The sequence below is a fragment of the Erpetoichthys calabaricus genome, chromosome 2 (assembly GCF_900747795.2).
Source record: "Erpetoichthys calabaricus chromosome 2, fErpCal1.3, whole genome shotgun sequence".
Classification (NCBI taxonomy): Eukaryota; Metazoa; Chordata; class Cladistia; order Polypteriformes; family Polypteridae; genus Erpetoichthys; species Erpetoichthys calabaricus.
Window position 1 is genome coordinate 5,163,241 of NC_041395.2, and position 18,710 is coordinate 5,181,950.

An 18,710-nucleotide genomic window follows, 5' to 3' on the forward strand; every position below is an offset into this window, starting at 1 on the left:
GCGACGCTATATATAAATGGAAAAAATAATAACTACATTGAGTTATTGCACATTATTTAAATACTGGAAAGAATAAATAACTACTGCACTATTGGGTTATTGCACATAATTTAAATATTGCACAATAATAATGATCATGTGCAGTGAGTAGTGGATGTTGGACCCTGAGAGTAATGATATTGTACAGTATACAGATATTACACAGTTATTATCAGTACCATTTAGATATTGCACAGTTGACAGATAGAAGGAAGTCCAGGGGTTGGGGGGTTAGACTGTGTGGTCAGTGCATGTGTGAGTTTAGAATGGTTACGGCTTTTGGGATAAAACTGTTCTTGAGTCTGTTTGTCCTTGTTGTGATGCACCTGTAGCGCCTCCCTGAGGGCAGCAGGTCAAACAGATCAGAGCCAGGGTGGCAGCTGTCCTTGATGATGTTTTTTGCTCGGCTGAGGCAGCAGGAGGTGTAAATGTCCATCAAGGAGGGGAGAGGGCACCCGATGATCTTCTGTGCTGCCTTTACTACTCGCATTACTGGTTAATAATAATTAACCAAGTTAAATTTCTTCTTATTACTACACCTGTTTGAATACGGCAGCCAAAAGAAGTGGTGTTCTTCTTCATGGATGGACAAATGGCAGGGAATTGGAGCTGTGATTGCAGGATTGCGCTGTGGCTGGATAGGATTGAGATGACGTAGGGAGTCCGTATATCCCAAAGGTCTGCAAGGCACACCAAATAAGCTGGACTAATGCTGCATTCCTTATGAAGTGGGAAGTCGGAAGTCGGAAGTTCTGAGTTCCTAGTTAGAATTTTCAGCTGAAACTCTTCCTTAAGTTAGATTTTCAACTTGAAAACTCAGGGCTGGTCTGTCAGGCACAAGTTTGTCCAACATCAGATCATGTTGTCAATCCAAAATGGTGACATACACCATGAATTTTAGTAGTAGTATACTGTTTATTAGCACTACTGTCCTTGTGTCTCATTAAATCAGTCGTACACACAGAACTGTCCAACTTCTCTCCATGGACATGCTGCTATGATGTTAGGATGCACACAATACAGTGCAATGTGTTGTTATCAACTGCAATTTATTTCGATGGAGCAAGCACAACACAGGTCTTCCTGGAGACATCCATATTGATTTTCTGAGTGTTTTACTACTGTAGAGAGCAGTCAACTCAGGTGAAATGTCATTCCCAGCTCTGACATCCAAGGTAAATGGAATGAAGCATTAGATAAAGTCAGAGGTAACAAGGAAGCAAAGTCCCTCTGTCATTTTCCACCCATAAAGGAGAAGACCACATCTCTTGACAGCCATATTCAGACAGGCAATAATGGACCAGAGACTAATCAATAAGACAGCAAGCCACCTGCTAGCCTGCTCTGGGGTTCTATTATTTTGCCAATACTCATATTTGTACTTTATTATTTTGGGCATATTATCTATAAAACATAAATACACGAGTAACCTTTTCTCCCCTTTCTATTCTGGTCCTCTAATTGCATGGGTTACAGATATGAAAGTGCTGAAATGAGGTGCCTGACAGTGTAGTAAGAGAACAAGACCTACGTAATAAAGAGTATACAGGGTCACCCTACCATGACAAATCAGAGGCGTAGGTGGGCATTAGTGAGTGGCTGAGTGAAGAAGTAGAGGGGGCTATAGATAATGTGATTGGAGGAGGTGTTGGGAAACACAGAAAGGATGCCCAGCAACACAGAAGCTGGAGGAAAAAGATTTGGGAAAGCAACTGGTAAACTTGGGTAAACCCTGACGTTTCAAGGTAGGGCTGTTATTTCAGGAAGTGTAGAGATAAAGTTATAAATTATAATCACTAATTAAGGGGCTGGAGAATGGGGACTAGCACATGCAAGGAAGGGTAATATACACACCCTACTATGTGTGTGTTTTTGTCTTATTTAACCTTTTGTATTAATCTAATATTTTTTACATCGGTTTTGCATTTTGAATTTAAAAAAAAAAAATCCTATTTGGTCACTGTCTTGAATTTCATTGCATTCGTGACGCTCCCTGTAGTGGTCATGTGATCACACCATTGCACTTGTGACATCAAGCATATAAATTAGACAGCATTTGGATTTTCAAGTTAAACCTCTTTTCTGTAGTGCTAGTTAGCTTAATTTTTAAGTAGGCCCAAGTGTTACGCTTTGGTATTCTGGTTTGGACCTCTTTTCAGTAGTTTTGACTTTTCAAGTTCTAATCAACTCCTGGTTTGTTCTCGCTCACAATAATCCTATATGTCCGAACAGTTAAGATTTTCACTCAGCTCTGTACGCTTGACAATAATGGCACATGCCACAAACCCGTGAGCGTCAGGAGTGTTTGATGGGTGAAGGTATGAGGGGTAAATAGGGGGAAAAGATCTGCTGAGACTCAACCATTAACCCAGTTTCTGCTTCCCTTCCAGTGGAGGCGAGCGCCCCAGATTCCAACTGACTTCCCTTCCACTTCAGCCTCAGCCTTCTATTTAAGCAGCAGCCACAAATGAGGTCAGCATCCATTTATAGACCAGCAGAACACTGAAAGCCCCTCTAATTGAAGACATAACTACGTCTGATTCTTACTTTCTCTATTCTGAACAATAAATGGGGTCCCCTTTTTATGTTTTTCTTTTGTTGGTTTGTTTCCCTATTCATTTACAGCACAGAAACCCACTAAATGGGAATTAAACCGGTGCTGATGATGACTGGTAGTGATGCTGTTTAAAACCAGCAGAGGACACTACTATTGCAATTTCTGGGCCTGAAATGTATTTACTAATGTTGTAGCTATTCTCCAAGCCACTAAAGAGCAGAGTAGTGCAGCCTTGTGAGGCTCCGAGTGACGACAACCCATCTTGAGTACTGAGAAAAGCGCTATATAAATGTAATGAATTATTATTATTATTATTATCTGGTACTTTACCAAGTACACCTCTGTGGCATGGGGAAGATAAATTAACCCCTGGTACTGTTAGGGGGTGCTCCTCAAAGGCTACATTGTGAATTTCCCCTTGAGATTAATAAAGTATTTATCTATTTATCTATCTATCATTAGGGGTCTCAATGGACACCCAGAAATATATCTGCAGAGTTAGAGGCCTGAGGTGAGCTTGGCGCAGGGATGCAGCCAATGGACAAGGGCTCAACTAGCGGAAAAAGCCAGGTGATTGGACAAGGAGTGGGACTTGTGACCAGTGGAGAGTATGGATCAACCACCCCAACAGGACAGAGGGGGACCCACTTAACTGTTCCATTTGGCCAGAAGGCACAGGTTTTGCTGTTTTACCCTTGTGTTCAATGTACCTTTCCTGTGCTCCTCTTGATACTTTTATATTAATATATTAATGTATCAATAAAATAAAGATTTTTTTTAGTTAATTCATTCTTGTTGGTCTTTGGGGTCAGTCCACGAGTACTTCTCTTAAAGTCCACAGTATAACATGTCTTGAATTCTTTTGTCACAACCTGGCATTTTGATCAGTCTCACTTGGATTTTTTATTTAATAATAATAATAATACTTTACATTTTTACAGCACTTTTCTCACAACACAGAGCACTTTACACAGTGAGAGGGGAGCCACTTCAAACACCACCAATGTGTAGCATCCACTTGGATGATGAGACGGCAGCCATTTTTGTGCCAGGACACTCACCACACATGAGCGGTTCGGTGGTGAAGGGGTGAGGTAGTTAGCCAATTAGAGACGGGTGGGGATGACTAGGACGTTTTGGATTACACCCCACTCTTTACAAAGGATGCTCAGAAATCTTTTATGACCACAGAGAGTCTGGACCTCGGCTTTATGTCTCATCTGAATGACAGCACCATTTTGACAGCACAGTGTTCCCGTCACTGCATTGAGATCCACATTCAGACCACGAGTTAAGCGCCCCCTGCTGGCCTCACCAACACCTCTTCCAACAGCAGCCCAAGCTTTTCCTAGATGGCCCCTCATCCAAGTCCCGGCTGGGCCAAAAAATGCTAAGCTTCCGGGGATGACCTGTTCTGAACTGTATGTGGTGTCCCGGAGGAAAAATAAAGTTATAAATAAAGTTCTATTTATCTACAAAAAAATAAAAAAACAAATGATAAACCACAACAAAACTTAAGTTTCAACAAGTGAAATGTTAACATTTTCTAAGCATTCATCCTTTTCCAGCATGTGCTTGGCAGTGCTTTTCCAGCAGGTTGTCTCTTCTGTTCATTTTGTACAATGTGACACATCAACCCTTGTCCATTCCTCCAAGGTGTGCCAGGTTATGTGGGGCGCAGCAGTGGGCAGAAATTTTAAGATCTGACCACAGAAGGTCAGGCCACTCCAAGATGCCCATTATATTAATTTTTTAAGCCACTCCATTGTTGCTTTGGCTGAATGTCTCGGTGACAGATAATCTCCCTCCCAAGTTTGCACTTTCTACCAGAGGACAGTATGTTGCCCTCAATGATGGCGCAGTATTCATTGTCACATCAATCCTGAGCAGGCTGCCATTTCAACAACACAACACAGCCACAGTGGTGACTGTAACATAAGTTTAATATGTCACTGTCCTCTGTACAGATGTATTTTATAAATCTGCTTTTCTTTCTATTCACATGCACAGTGGACACAGATTTAGCACAGGGGCTCATCATTTAGAACTGCTAGGCAAGCATTTTAAGACAAGTTAGGGACAACTGCGAAATGATGACCACTGTATATTATTTCTGTGTGCCAAACTCAGCATGAAACTCTATCCTCTTTGCCTTATTTGGAATGGCATGATTCACCGAAGTGGGGATCTGCAAATGAAGAAAGCGTATAAATCCTTTTGAACATTGCCCAGCACACCTTTGAAGCCGATGGACGGATGGGAGATAACGTCATCTGATCCAGAAAATCCTTCCAATACAGTGACAAAAACGGCAGTCTCTACACATCAGGCCCCCACTCCCAAACTGGGTTCTTGTCATGGCTTCCTTCGTCTGTTATGCAGCGTAAACCGTCATTAAACAAAGCTAATTTATTTCTCCTATGTGATTTCTTACCACCGTATCTCTAAGGGAGGGGTTATCACCTTTTAATATCATAGCTATATAGATTCAGGTTATGTGACACGCCACAATTACAAAACAACTCATTCCAAAAGGGGAGCTAACGCCCCCTGCTGGATACAAATGGCGACAAGGGTGGGATTGTGGCTAAATTACTAACCACATCATACTTATAATGTATCATATGTATATAAAATATGCTTCTGATAATGAGGGCGTGGAGGGTCTCGGTCAAATATTAAAATTACTGGGATGGTCGCGTGCACAGTCATGGACTACCATGGCCAAGTTATACTGCTTCAAATGCCTGGCCCACACTGGAAGGGAATATTAATCCCGTGAAAGTGCAAGAGGTGGTCTTGGAACATGGGGCAAGAAAGAACAGATAGCTGTCGGCGAATTGGGGTGGCTTCTGCTAATAGCATTACGCGGGTTGGACTTAAAAGTCCAAAGTAGGACTATAAAATGTGGTGCAACTTAAATAGGAAATAGACAACTTACAAGAGAAACAAATGATCTTATATTAAAAATTATATAAGATTTTTAATTATATGAAATTAACTGCTTTAGCACTGCCAATAGACGGAAATAAGAAAAAAAACAACAAAGAACTCATTCCAACAAGGGAGCTAACGCCCCCTGCTGGATACAGTGATGAGTTCACCTGCCAGTGAAACACTTGTGTCACACACACTACAGCATGGGTGTCGAACTCCAGGCCTGGAGGGCCGCAGTGGCTGTATGTTTTCATTCTAACCATCTTCTTCATTAGTGACCAGTCTTTAATGCTAATTACTTCTTTTGCTTTAGTTTTAATTAACTTGACTCAGGCCCCTTAGTTGTCTCTTTTTTAAATTAGCAGTCAAACAATAACGAGACACAACGAGCCGCCACATGACCAGCTCACCTGTGCCCATTCACACAGTATCTGAAAATAAAGAAAAGTGAAGGTCTTGGTAAGGTTAATCTCTCAGGTCACCAAAACATTTTGATGAACAGAAAATCAACAGTTTTGGAAATGTCTGCTGTGGCAGAATGAGAATAGCAACAGGCCACAAAATTAAATAATGGCTTAATTAACAGCAAGAATCAGCTACTCATTAATAGACTGGTTGGAGTGAAATTGGTTGGAGTTTAAAATCCCAGTTTAGCTGCTCATCTGTTGGCTCGTTTCACATCTCATTTCTGTTTGGCTGCCATTTAATGAAGAAACGAGTCAATTCAGAGGACTGAATCCTTAAAAACAGGGCTATTAAAATGAAGGGAAAAGGAGTTACTTAGCAGTGAAAACTGGTCACTGATTAGGAAAAGGGTCAGAATGAAAATCTGCAGCCCACCAGACCTGGAGTTTGACACCCCTGCACTATGGAGTGTTGAAGACTTTCTGTCACATCTTTGAAGGGTCTACCAAGGGACATTTTGTTCATTCTTTACAGGTTAAGTACATGCCATATTTTTAACCCCTTGCCCCTCTTCGCTGAAGGCCCTTTCTGTGCAATGAGCCGTGAACATCCCCTGTGATGGCAGTCACTGACTGAGTGATGACTTGTGTCACAGTGGCCTCTCTGACAGGGGTCATTCTTAAGCAGTAACGGCTGTAGTTTCCTATTTTCTCCACTTCTGTGTGATGTGCTACACTGAACTCTGAGGTCCACTGAGTGCCTCTGAGGTGGTCTTGTACTTTCCCCAGGTGTGTGCTCTCCGACTTCAGAATGCTATTTTAGTGCTCACTTCACACTGTTGGACCTCCGTGACATTTGGAGAGGGGATTTATCAATGAATTGAGAACAGGAAAGCCAGCAGGTGGAGACGACAGTGGGTGAATCGGCCTGGTGGTCTATGGCACTGAGCAGAGGGGGCCCGAGATCGGCAAAGTGGAGAAAGACCTTTGAAATCTCAGTTTGGATTTGTCCCTTTAAGCTAATTTCTAAAAAAAAGAATTGAAATATGTTTCTTTTGATTTGGTATGATGTACACTGATTTGAAGAAAGAAAATATATTGCGAGTTTAGAATTTGGGCAATGAAATGGAAAAAGCAATTCTGGATGCTGAATACTTTTTAAGCAGCTGTAAACATTATTAAATGAGTAAGCATTTCCAACAAAATACTTCCTCTGGCATCTTTCATTTTTAAGCCGGCCAGTGGTGTCATGGCTTGAATGGACCCTGTGATCACCAACATGAACCGGAATGGGAGTCATGGTGAGCGTATGTGACTTTCTACTTGTCTTATGAAACACTGACCACCACCAACAGGGCACAGAGGCTGGTCACTTACCAATAGCACAGGTGGCTCTGCAGGGCAAACAGGTACTCGTTGAAACTTTCAATTGGCTTCTCCTGCAAGACATAATCGATCCGATTGCCACCATTTAGCATCCCAATCTTGGTAGACATGTCCTCGTCCTTAGGAGAATCAATGCTTTCTATCATTTTCTGATCTAGAAGAAGAAGATGATAATACATAAAGTCTTGATAAATATACAGCTTCCAAAGGCATCATACCCCAGAGAACAGAGGTGAGTAATGAACTGGCTATCCAGAACATGTGGGCAGCATATATGTATGAATGATAAAGTTCAAAAAAGGTGCCAGTCTCAGAACATAAAAGGTTCAGAGTGTAGAGTGTTCTTGGCAGGCACCTTCTCTTCATCCACTGGAAGCCATAAGGAGTTGGGAACTGGTTTCATTGACCATGGGAAGGACGGAGCAGCTTGGGCAAAACACTCCAAGAAGTCTGGTGCCTCTTCAGTGGGTGCTGTTCTCTCTGAGACAAGGTAATGCTTTCTAGAGGGCATGGGTGGTGTGTGAAAGTGGTTAGCAGACTGACAGGGGCTACCTATGACCCTGTGTAGTACAGAAAAGGTCGCAAGCCACTGTTCACTATCTGGAGGGTTCAAATCAATGGAAAAAAAGTGAGTTCCCCGAGAGGTGCCACCCATGCCATGGCACTGAGGAGGGCTGGCTGGCCCACTGAGCCTGCAATCAGCGTCTCACCTATTCAAGCCTATGAAGCAGAAGTAATTAAATTACTCATTGGGCAGAATGGCCCATTCCTCTCCCTGGCTATTGACAAAGGAGCCCACACATCCCCAGATTGCCCTTTTGCTGACTGAGACACGCTTGTTCTCCTGGTCTCCACAACAAGCTCACCTTCCTGATCCTGCTTTTCCTCCTCCTCCTTGATTTGATTGGCGACTTTCTCAAGCTCCTCTTGGAGTTGGGTGGAAGAAGTGTGTGCTCGTGCAAATTCGTTAAGGGTCTGCCAGGCTGATTTGAGGGAGCTGATGAAGCCTTGCTTGAGGTCAGAGCCCATTCGGGACAGGCTGTCTTTGAGCTCTGCAAACAAGAAACCAAAAAGTATTGACTGAGTCCAGCAAGACATGCAGTCGGAGCAGCTATGACCCCAGCAGGGGTACAGTGGGCTATTCATGCTTACCAAGGTGAAGTCTCTTCCTGCCTTTGTGGTGTGGAATCAGCACGGGCTTGAGGTCCAGTTCGGGAATGATCATGGGCTCCATGCGGTATGCCACGGGATCCAACTGCAACACATCAGAAATGGGAGCAAAAGGTCAACTCAAAATGATCTAGTGCTCTGTGATAGAGCTTACTCAGATTTACAACGATAACACACCAGCAGTAAATTAGTAAACCTTCAACATCGGCATACATGAACACTTAGTTACACAGAACACAACAACGCATGGCACGGGCTGCACTGCTCTTGACCCTTGTCACAACAGTTCTCTTATACTACATGGCCAAAAGTCTGTGGACACAAGAACATCATACCCACATCTTACTCCAGACTTCTGGGTATTAACATGGAGTGGCCTCACTAACAGCCTCCAGTCTTCTTCCTCTAGATTTTGGGTCCTGGATGCAGGGATTCCCTTCCATTAGGCCACAAGAGCATTAGTGCAGTTTGGTGTTTCAATTCATCCCAAAGGTGTCCGATGGAGTTGAGCTCAGGGCTCCTCTGCAGGCCATATCATTTCTGTATGGACCTCCATTTGTCATACTGAAACAGCAAAGGGCCTTCTCCAATCTGTCCTTGCATGTTATACTGTTAACATCTCCTTTCATTGATTTAAGGTTCCCAGTCCAAGCCATGACAAACCTCCCCCAGACTATTAGTCCTCCGTCACTGAACTTTACAGTTAGCACTATGGATGGTGTCCTCCTTGCATCCACCAGTCCCAGGTTTGTCCACAAGACTACCAGATGGTGATGTGAGAGAAGACATTTCTACTGCCTCACAGTCCAGTTGTGTTGTCCTTTACGCCATTCCAAGCAACCCTCACCATTGTACACTGTGATCCTAGGCATGTGCGCGGCTGCTTGGCTACAGAAACTCACTTCAGGACGCCCCCGACGCACAGTTCTGGAGCTGTCGATGCTTCATGAGGCACTTTGGAACTCAGTAACGAGTGCTCCAACTGATTTTTACACACTATGCACTTGCCAGTCCCGTTCTGTGAGCTTGTGTGGACCACCATTTCACAGCTAAACTCTTGTTGCTCCACTTCACAACAGCAGCACTTACAGCTGACCAGGCCAGCAGGGAAAAAATTTGATGAACAGACTTGCTGGAAAGTTGGCATCCTATGACAGTGCCATGCTGAAAGTCACTGGCCTTCCTCAGTACATCCCCTTCTACTCCCAGTGTTCATCTATCGCAGGGGTGGGCAATGTCAGTCCTGGAGAGCCACAGTGGCTGCAGGTTTTTGTTCCAACCCAACTGTTTAATGAGAAGTTAATTATTGCTGATGAAGCACTTATTGCTTAAGTGACATTTTGAAGCTTCATTTTAGTGGTCTTGCTTGTTAAGGTTCCCCTCCTTTAATTGCTTATTTCAATCTTAAAACAACTGCATTCATTGTGTTAATGGCTCCTTATTAGCAATAAGATGTAAAAGAAAGCAGCCAGCAGGTCTCCATCTTGCTTGTTTCTATTTACTAAGTGTGTGTTCATCATGCACGGTTTAATTTAATAAAATACTTAATAGAAAAATGTGACAGACTGAAAATGATACATTTTAGGGTTCAACTCATTTGATGACAAACCATGGAAAGGAAAAAATCTACGATATAAGAGCCTTACATTGCAGACTAACAAACCATAATATTAAATAGGGTCTGAGATTGGCAAAGATTGGTTTCTATTTAAGCAGCTGGGTTGGAATGAAAACCTGTACCCACTGTGGCTCTCCAGGACTGACATTGCCCACCCCTGATCTATGGGGACTGCAGAACAGACTGCTTGATTTTCTACACCAATGTGCCTGGCTGGAATTATCAGAAGGGGGTCTACATACTTTTGGCCGTGTAGTGCATCTTTATATGGGGCTTTGTGCTGACTTGGGATAAACAACTGCTGAATATCACACTAACACCAAATTAATAACCCTTAGAAAATTGGCATTCGTGAACATTCAGAACATTCAGTTAAACAGACCATGAGAACGTAGGGCCTGGCTTTACTTATCACAGCAGTCCTCATACTTGGTGTGTGGACGCCTTGTGTGATTATACATTCTCTTAATTTTACCATGAAATTGTTACTGCATTGCTTCAAAATTTCTACACCTGAAACATCTTGGAACATATCCATATTACTAACCGAGAATGGTAAACCGGAAGGCATGGACACAGGTACACGGCGATGGGAAGCGCGAAAACGAAGGAGTCACGACCCAAAAACGAAACAGCTCAACTAACATGAATGAGAAATGAAGCAACAACGCGCCCATCGCTAATGACTAACGACACAGCCACACCCCAGAGTCAAACGGAAGGGGCTACGGAGGCCCCATAGGTCCACAGGCGCGTGAAAGTACGAAAGGAGCATGCGCCTACAACGCGCTTCTGAACTAAACGTCCACACTACACAGCATGGTCCGGGTAATAAGAATAAACAAACTCTCCGTGTTAAACGTACGGGATCCTCACACGTCCAAACCATATAGCATACGTGAATCACATTACAGTGATGCATTATTAACAGTACAACCACAGAAAACGCTCCGTATTAACAGTAAGTGCAATTATCCATATTACTGACTGTAGACAACGGATAACTAATGGAGTTGCAGTCACGGCTCCAAAACGATCCAGCTCAACTAACGGAGCTACAAAAGCGAGCCCGCATGGATAAAAACAATAGACGTGGGCGCCTACAACGCGCGTCTGAAACCGCGGAAGCAAAACTGTCTCGGCTCCAAAACCAAACAGCTCGACTAACGGAGCTACAAAAATGAGCCCGCATGGACAAATGCAATGTACATAGACGCCTACAACGCGCGTCTGAAACTGCGGAAGCAAAGCAGGCACAAAAGCTGGGGTATCACCTTGGTGACCCCATGTACTTTTCAAACTGTGAGAGGAGAATAGCACGACTTTACAGACAGGAGTCCAATGCAGAACTCTACTTACTTTTTTACTTTGTAAAAAAATATTATTAACTGCTGATGATGTTGATCGTTTTGTCTGTGCTGAAATTCCAAACAGAGAAACCTATCCTGACCTTATTAAAAAGATTCAGCATATTGGGACTCGCAAGATTGCAAATATTGTTTTTACAGAAGTTCTGAAATAAAAGTGAAACTAATGAAATAACAACAATTCAAAGAAAAAAAATCTTAAAAGTGTGTATGCGGAAAACCAAACACGGGGGTTGGCGAGCGAAGCCCCCTAGTTTATCATAACTTCATACAAATTAGAAATTGCGAGAACGAGCAGGAATTCTAGTACCGCTTGAAAGTATGTGAGCCCCTTGTGCAATTGTGGATTCTCTACCTTGAACAACAAACTTGTTACTTAATCAGAAGCGGCCTTTCTCAACTGACTTATCAGGTGTGTGGTTTGGAGGAAATGATCCATGAAGTAGAAAAACAGAATCAAAAAGGAATAAGAGCAGCTACAAAATCAGGCGCATGCCAAGTTACGGGTTAACACAAGTAGGTAGGCAGAGTCAGGTCAGGTGAGTAATCACTGGGGACTAAATCAACCAATCAAAGGAAAAGCTCCTGAGAGTTGGTCAGTCCTGCCAAGAGAAAAGACGACCTGACAGGACATCAGGGAGAGGGTCAGTCTGGAGAAGACTGTAAAATCAGCTTCAACAGTCCATTGCGAGTCCAGTAACTTATAAAAGGGGAACAATCCAGCCTCTAAATAGACACCCTTCAAAAGTATTGTCAAGATCCACAAAAGAAAAAACAAAAGTAACATCTGGAGCAGGGGTCTTCAATCACGGTTCTGGAGGGCCGCAGTGGCTACGGGTTTTCATTCCAGCCAGTGTCCTAATTAGAACTCAGTCCTTGCTGATAATGAAAGTTGGTGTTTATTATGCCTATTATGCCTGGTTAGTACCTTTACTCATCAAAGACAAATTTTAGTTCCTTTGTAGATCAGAGGTCCTCAGTTACAGTCCTGGAGGTCTGCTATGGCTGCAGATTTTCACTTTAACCAATTTCTTAATTAGAACCCTTTTATTTACTACTAAAGCAATACATTTTTTGGGCTTAATTTTAGTTCTCTTGCCTGTTACCATTCAGAACCCTTAATTGCCTCTTTTAGATTTTAGCAGCTGAAATTAAGTTTTCATTGTTGCCTGTTTTCTTAATCAGACATTAGTTAATAATGAGATGCTGATAACCAATAAACCAGCAGCTCTCCAGATAACATGCTTACCATGAAGTATCTGTTATAAAAATGTTTAGAAATGAATGAGAGGGGAATTGGAAGGACCATTAAGTTTAAATATGATAACATGGATAACATTCTCACAGAAGGAAACTCTACAGTACAATTAAAATGGCTCTTGGATGAATGCAAGCGTTAACAAGCTAAATAGTTCAATACTAAGTTTCATCATCAGCATGGACTGCTTTCTAATTAGGAAACTAGTTGGAATAAAAACCTGCAGCCTCTGTGGCCCTCCAGGACTGTGATTGAGGACCCCTGATCTAGAGAATTGCAAACAGCTTGCTGTACTTCAGGTAATTATGCAGGCTACAACAAAAAGACGACCACTGAATCGAAATGGCATTTCTTGTTGTAAGCTTGACAGGCAGCATCTGGACAGGCTTGTCAGTTTCTGGAAGTCCATTCATTTAGTTTTTGGAGAAAGCCCAACACTGCCTACCACAAGTACCACCTCATCCCAACAGTCAAGCATGGAGCAGGGTGTGTCAAAATCTGAGGGTGCTTTTCCTCCTGCGTACCATTAAAGGAACCAGAAATTTTGAACAAGACATCATGCAAGGAGTCATGAAGCTAAAGCTGGGCCGAACAAAGGTCTTCCAAACAAGACAATGACCCTAAAAAGAAGTCAAGATAATCTAACAAAATATGGATTAGGGAGAAGAAGAGTTATGTTTGAGACTGGTCAAGTCAAAGTCCTGAAAGAAATCCCATCGAGATGCCATGCCAGGACCTGAAGTGGGCAGTTCATGCCAGACACCTCTCAAATCTCGATCAGCTGGCAAGACTGCCAGGAGCAGTGGGTAAAAATCCTTGAAGATAGGTGTCATGGGCCGATTAGTGACTAGCGGAGATGTTTACTCCAAGTTAGTGCTTCCAATGGAGGGGTCTCAAGCTACTGACAAGGGGTTCATGTATTTTTGCACACATGGCATCTCAAGTTATCTTTGCCACCAACAAAGGTTCCTAAAAGGAAATCTGTGCAGAAAAGACATAGGAAGAGTCTGGAAAATGGATTGTAGGTTAAACTGAAAATGGGATTGGTATGAATAAGTCAGAGTAGCAGCCATCAAAGCCATATATATATATATATATATATATATATATATGGTGATATAAATTTGTGAAATGGCATGAATCGTAACACCACCATTGGTTGAATATGGGGGTCATATATACAGTAGTGTCCTTTCTGTCCCGTGGCCAAAGCCCAGTGAAATTCTAACTGGCAAGGGCTAAACAACATGCAACACATCGACCCCCGGCCCATTTCAGCAGCAGCACAACGTCGATGTACAAAAGCAACGACTGCTGGCAGCACCTTAAAAGCTGGTCAAACAGGCCCAACTCACTCACTTCCCATAGCACCACAAGAATCACAGGAGCCATGGAGGCCTGCTGCCAATTCATTTAAACTCAGAAGGGCAATTAAGGCAATCAAATGGCACCCATGGGTCTAAAATGATAAAGTGGCCTTTGCATAAGCTTCACAGCAGTCTTCATGTTTTTACTGAACATTTATCATTCTGAGGCGGTGTGCAAAGGTGCCTAAATGGGGACACGTCCGGTGCTGCCTGAGCAATTTTCAACAATTTGTGCGTCACCTTGAGGTGAACACCGCCTCAGCACTTGTTCACGGATCTCCCACTGGGCTTTCCTGGCAAGTCTTGCATGCACAAGGTGAAAGCAGACATTGAGACTCTGTAAGATGGCACCTGGGTTGCTATACAGTGTCATCCTCATGCCTTGTTTATCATGTCAGGTTGATAGAAAACCTAAGATTATTCAAGTAAAAAGACAAGCACTATGTAAGCACAATGCCAAAGGACTGTCATGTTCTTCCAGAATAAACACACAGCATCAAGGATTAGGTCTACCCTCAGATCTCCTCAGCTGGCCACTGCTAAATGTTTCTGAGCACATAAACAGAAACCACGTGGTCACCGAGCTCCTCAAAAACTGGGCAGGTAACGTTGGAGCCGACGGGGCTTACCTGGCTAGACTGCTATGATGGCAGACAGAATCAGCTGGTGACCACTGCATGACACGGCCTCAAGCATGAGCAGAGAATACGAGGGCTTAGGCCGATGGACTAGACACCAACTAAAATTAACAACGTGCAACCTGAGAGCTTCGCTGATGGCAAAGTGCCGAAACAATTTGACATGAACATGGCAACAAAGCTCACCAGTCCTGTTCACCTAAAGCCGATGTCACATTACACGTCTTCTAGTCAGAGAGGAGGTCAAACTTCACAGCTGCAGGTGGCGATCTCCTTACCAGACGGACATGAGATTAAACGATTACAAATCGCAGGGTATGTCAAATTTGAGGACTGGTCAAGTCATTAAAGTCTCACATTAGTAAAGTGCTGTGTGCAGGGCCCTTTATCTGACAGCAGCATGGCAGTTCAAGTCAGAGTAAGTGTAAGTGCCCACCTTGTCTGTGCCCTCTCCTTCTCGGGCTGCAGCTTTCACTCATGTATTGGCCCACGGCAACTGCAGCCTGCCAAGGTGCGGAGCACATCAGCATGGCTTATATATTGCACCTTTTATGAAGCATCCATTTCATATTGCATCTTTTACAAAGGACAGGTTTCATCTTGTTATTAAAGAGCTGCTGCCAGAATGCCACACGTCAATGAAACCACAAGTCTGGGCTGGGCTACCTGATGGAGCCGGTGCCAGTCCAATGGTTTTATGGGTACAGCAAGTTCTGACACAATCTCTGTCCTTTTGGTTCTTTTCTCCATTCTGTCGGGGTATGTAAAATGTTTGACATCAGACAGACGATTCGCTCTTCCTACCAGGCACTTAGTATCTACAAAACATATGGGAACCTCACCTAGGTGTTCATACGTGGCAAAGACAGCAAATAAAACAAACAAACAAGCACTATTGCAATTACAGGATTAAATAGTTACACTGTAGACATAAATATTTTTTTTACTGCCTCAAATACATTTTTGTTTCTGCAAATTTTAATAATTATGAAGGTTCTGCACATCAAGCATTCTCTGTGTATAATTACTTTCAAAATGTATTTTCTCTATATTTAGCACATTAGGTATTATCAGTGTATAATTACTTTCACAGTTTATTCTCACTGTACTTAAGTTTAGTGCTGGGAGGTATACCAGTTCATACTGAGTTCATTTTTGTTATGATATGGATTTTTCTTATACCGCAACACCGGTTTAAATAGCCTAAGGACAGAAAGGACAAGAAAGGACAGAGCCGGTTATACTTCCTTAGAAGGCTGGCTTCCTTCAACATCTGCAATAAGATGCTGCAGATGTTCTATCAAACAGTTGTGGCGAGCGCCCTCTTCTACGCAGTGGTGTGCTGGGGAGGCAGCATTAAGAGGAAAGACGCCTCAGGCCTGGACAAACTGGTGAGGAAGGCAGGCTCTATTGTTGGCATGGAGCTAGACAGTTTAACATCTGAGGCAGAGCGAAGGGCGCTGAGCAGGCTCCTATCAATTATGAGAATCCACTGCCTCCACTAAATAGTGTCATCTCCAGACAGAAGAGCAGCTTCAGCGACAGACTGCTGTCACCGTCCTGCTCCACTGACAGACTGAGGAGATCGTTCCTGCCCCAAACTATGTAACTCTTTAATTCCACCCGGGGGGGTAAACGTTAATATTTAACATTATACATAGTTATTGTCTGTTTTTCACCTGCATTATTATCATTCTATAATTTAATATTATTTATTGTATCAGTATGCTGCTGCTGAAGAATGTGAATTTCCCATTGGGATTAATAAAGTATCTATCTATCTAAACGACGTTTGGAACATGGCAAAGACGGAAACTGTTTAAGGGGGGACCTTTTTCACTGCTACACCGCAAAACACACATGCAATGGGGTACATGCGGTAGTGGAGGCATTCAGCAGTGAAAATGGACAAACTGAAGTGGTAGCAGACGATAAAGTTGAACGTGATGACACAGAAGAACTTTTGCCAAAAAAAGGAGTCATGTCTGTTGTCTGGAGATAGTTTGGTTTTAAAAGGTCGGATGTGGACCAAACAACTATTTACTGCAAATGCTCTAGTTAGCTAAAGTTGTCGGCGGAGGCAGCAACATGAACAATGTGCTGCACCACCTTAGCCGCAACCATGCTTTGGAGTACCGTGAATGTACAGAACTAAGATTGGCATCATCCACATCCTCAGGTCAAACTGAAAAAGTGAGAGGACACTAGAGTCAGATGCGTTTGCTAGAGGTACTGCCTATGACAAAAAAAAGAAAGCAGTGGATCGAGATAACCAACGCCATTACAATCCATATGGCTAACGTGTCAGTGGACAGAGATTGGTAACATTCCTTTTCTAAGACTTGTTCAGTGCAATACAACTTTTGACAAGCACCTCTGGATATTTTACTAAGTCAAAATGCCTCTTTGGATGGTTGAAAATATGTTGCCAAAATTATACTTTAAGTTGTTTGCAAAATTTGTTCAATAAAAAGGCTCTATATTTTGACTGCAACTTTCATGCAATGTGATTCCTTCTCTTCATTAGTGCCATCACTTTATGGGGCCATGCAAACCTGGATTAATACTTGTGTGCACATTAACATTTTTTTTTTTTGTACAATGTACAATTCTCATGACAGTGGAATACGTTATTCTTAGCCAATCTACTGCAGTAATTGCAGTGGAAAATGTGGTTAACATCCACTCATGCATGGGAATAAAATATCGTCAAATACTGTGAAACCGGGATAAATTTGAAAAATACCATGATAGAGAATTTTGGTCATACTGCCCAGCACTACTTAAGTTGTTCATTTTTATTGTCATGTTTTTCTTTTACTGTGCCACCATGAAACACTGGATATTTGCTTGGGGCTTGGCGTCCAGAAGTTGTGTGTGTGATGTCACTGGCATGACACTTTAAAAGCCAGCGCTACATGCTCAATGGTGTATATGAAAGTGCAAATCCAACTGAAAGACTTAAAGAATACTTTTGGTGTGGTTTAGGATAACAAAAACTTAGTAATTGCATGTTTGGTTTGGCATTTTGATTTTAACAACATTACTAAAGTCTTTTCTTTTTTAGACCTCAGAAACGTATTGGGCTTTCAATTAGAACAATCTGGATGAGAACGGGCCATTCAGCCCAACAAAGTTCATCAGTCCTATCCAATTAATTCCTAAAAAAAATAACATCAAGTCAACTTGTGAAAGTCCCTAAACTACTACTGTCTACAACATTATTTAGTCACTTATTCCACATGTCTATGGTTCTCTGTGTGAAAAAAAACTTCTGTGTCCCCGTGATCTTGATGAACTCATTTTAAAGTCACTGTCTCGATCCACTGGACTAATTCCCTTCATCATTTTAAACACTTCACTCAGGTCTCCTCTTAATCTTCTTTTGCTTAAACTGTAAAGGCTCATCTTTTTTAATCTGTCCTCATAACTCATCCCCCGTACCCCTGTAATCAGCCTAGTCGCTCTTCTCTGGACCTTCTCTTGTGCTGCTATGTCCTTTTTGTAGCCTGGAGACCCAAACTGCACACAGGACTCCAGATGAAGCCTCACCAGTGTGTTATAAAGCCTGAGCAGAACCTCCTGTGACTTGTACTCCACACATCAAGGCGCTACATAACCCGACATTCTGTCAGCCTTCTTAATGGCTTCTAAACTCTGTGACGAATCCACTGTGACTCCTAAATCCTTCTCATAAGGTGGACTCTCGATTTTCAGACTGCCCATTGTTTATTCAAACCTCACATTTTTACTTCCTATGTGTAATTCTTTATATTTACTGACATTAAATTTCATCAGCCACAAATCTGCCCAAGCCTGTATGCTATCCAAGTCCTTCTGTGATGATACAACGGATTTCAGATTATCTGATAATCCACCTATCTTGGTATCATCTGTAAATTTAACCAGCTTGTTGCTTAAATTCCTATCTAAATCATTTAAGTTTCCATACATTTTGGGTGAATTCTT

The 18,710-nt window shown here is 42.5% G+C and overlaps 1 protein-coding gene across 2 annotated transcripts in view; it reads right to left on the minus strand.

The window, feature by feature from the left end:
• Positions 1–18,710, minus strand: part of sec23ip (SEC23 interacting protein) — a 124,769-nt gene that overhangs the window by 15,044 nt on the left and 91,015 nt on the right. For both annotated transcript variants that reach the window (XM_028825607.2, XM_028825606.2), the window contains exons 15-17: positions 8,476–8,578; positions 8,190–8,375; positions 7,315–7,477 (exon numbers count right to left, since the gene is read on the minus strand). In XM_028825607.2, the coding sequence (XP_028681440.1) occupies positions 7,315–7,477; positions 8,190–8,375; positions 8,476–8,578 (452 nt within the window). The remainder of the gene's footprint in view (positions 1–7,314; positions 7,478–8,189; positions 8,376–8,475; positions 8,579–18,710) is intronic.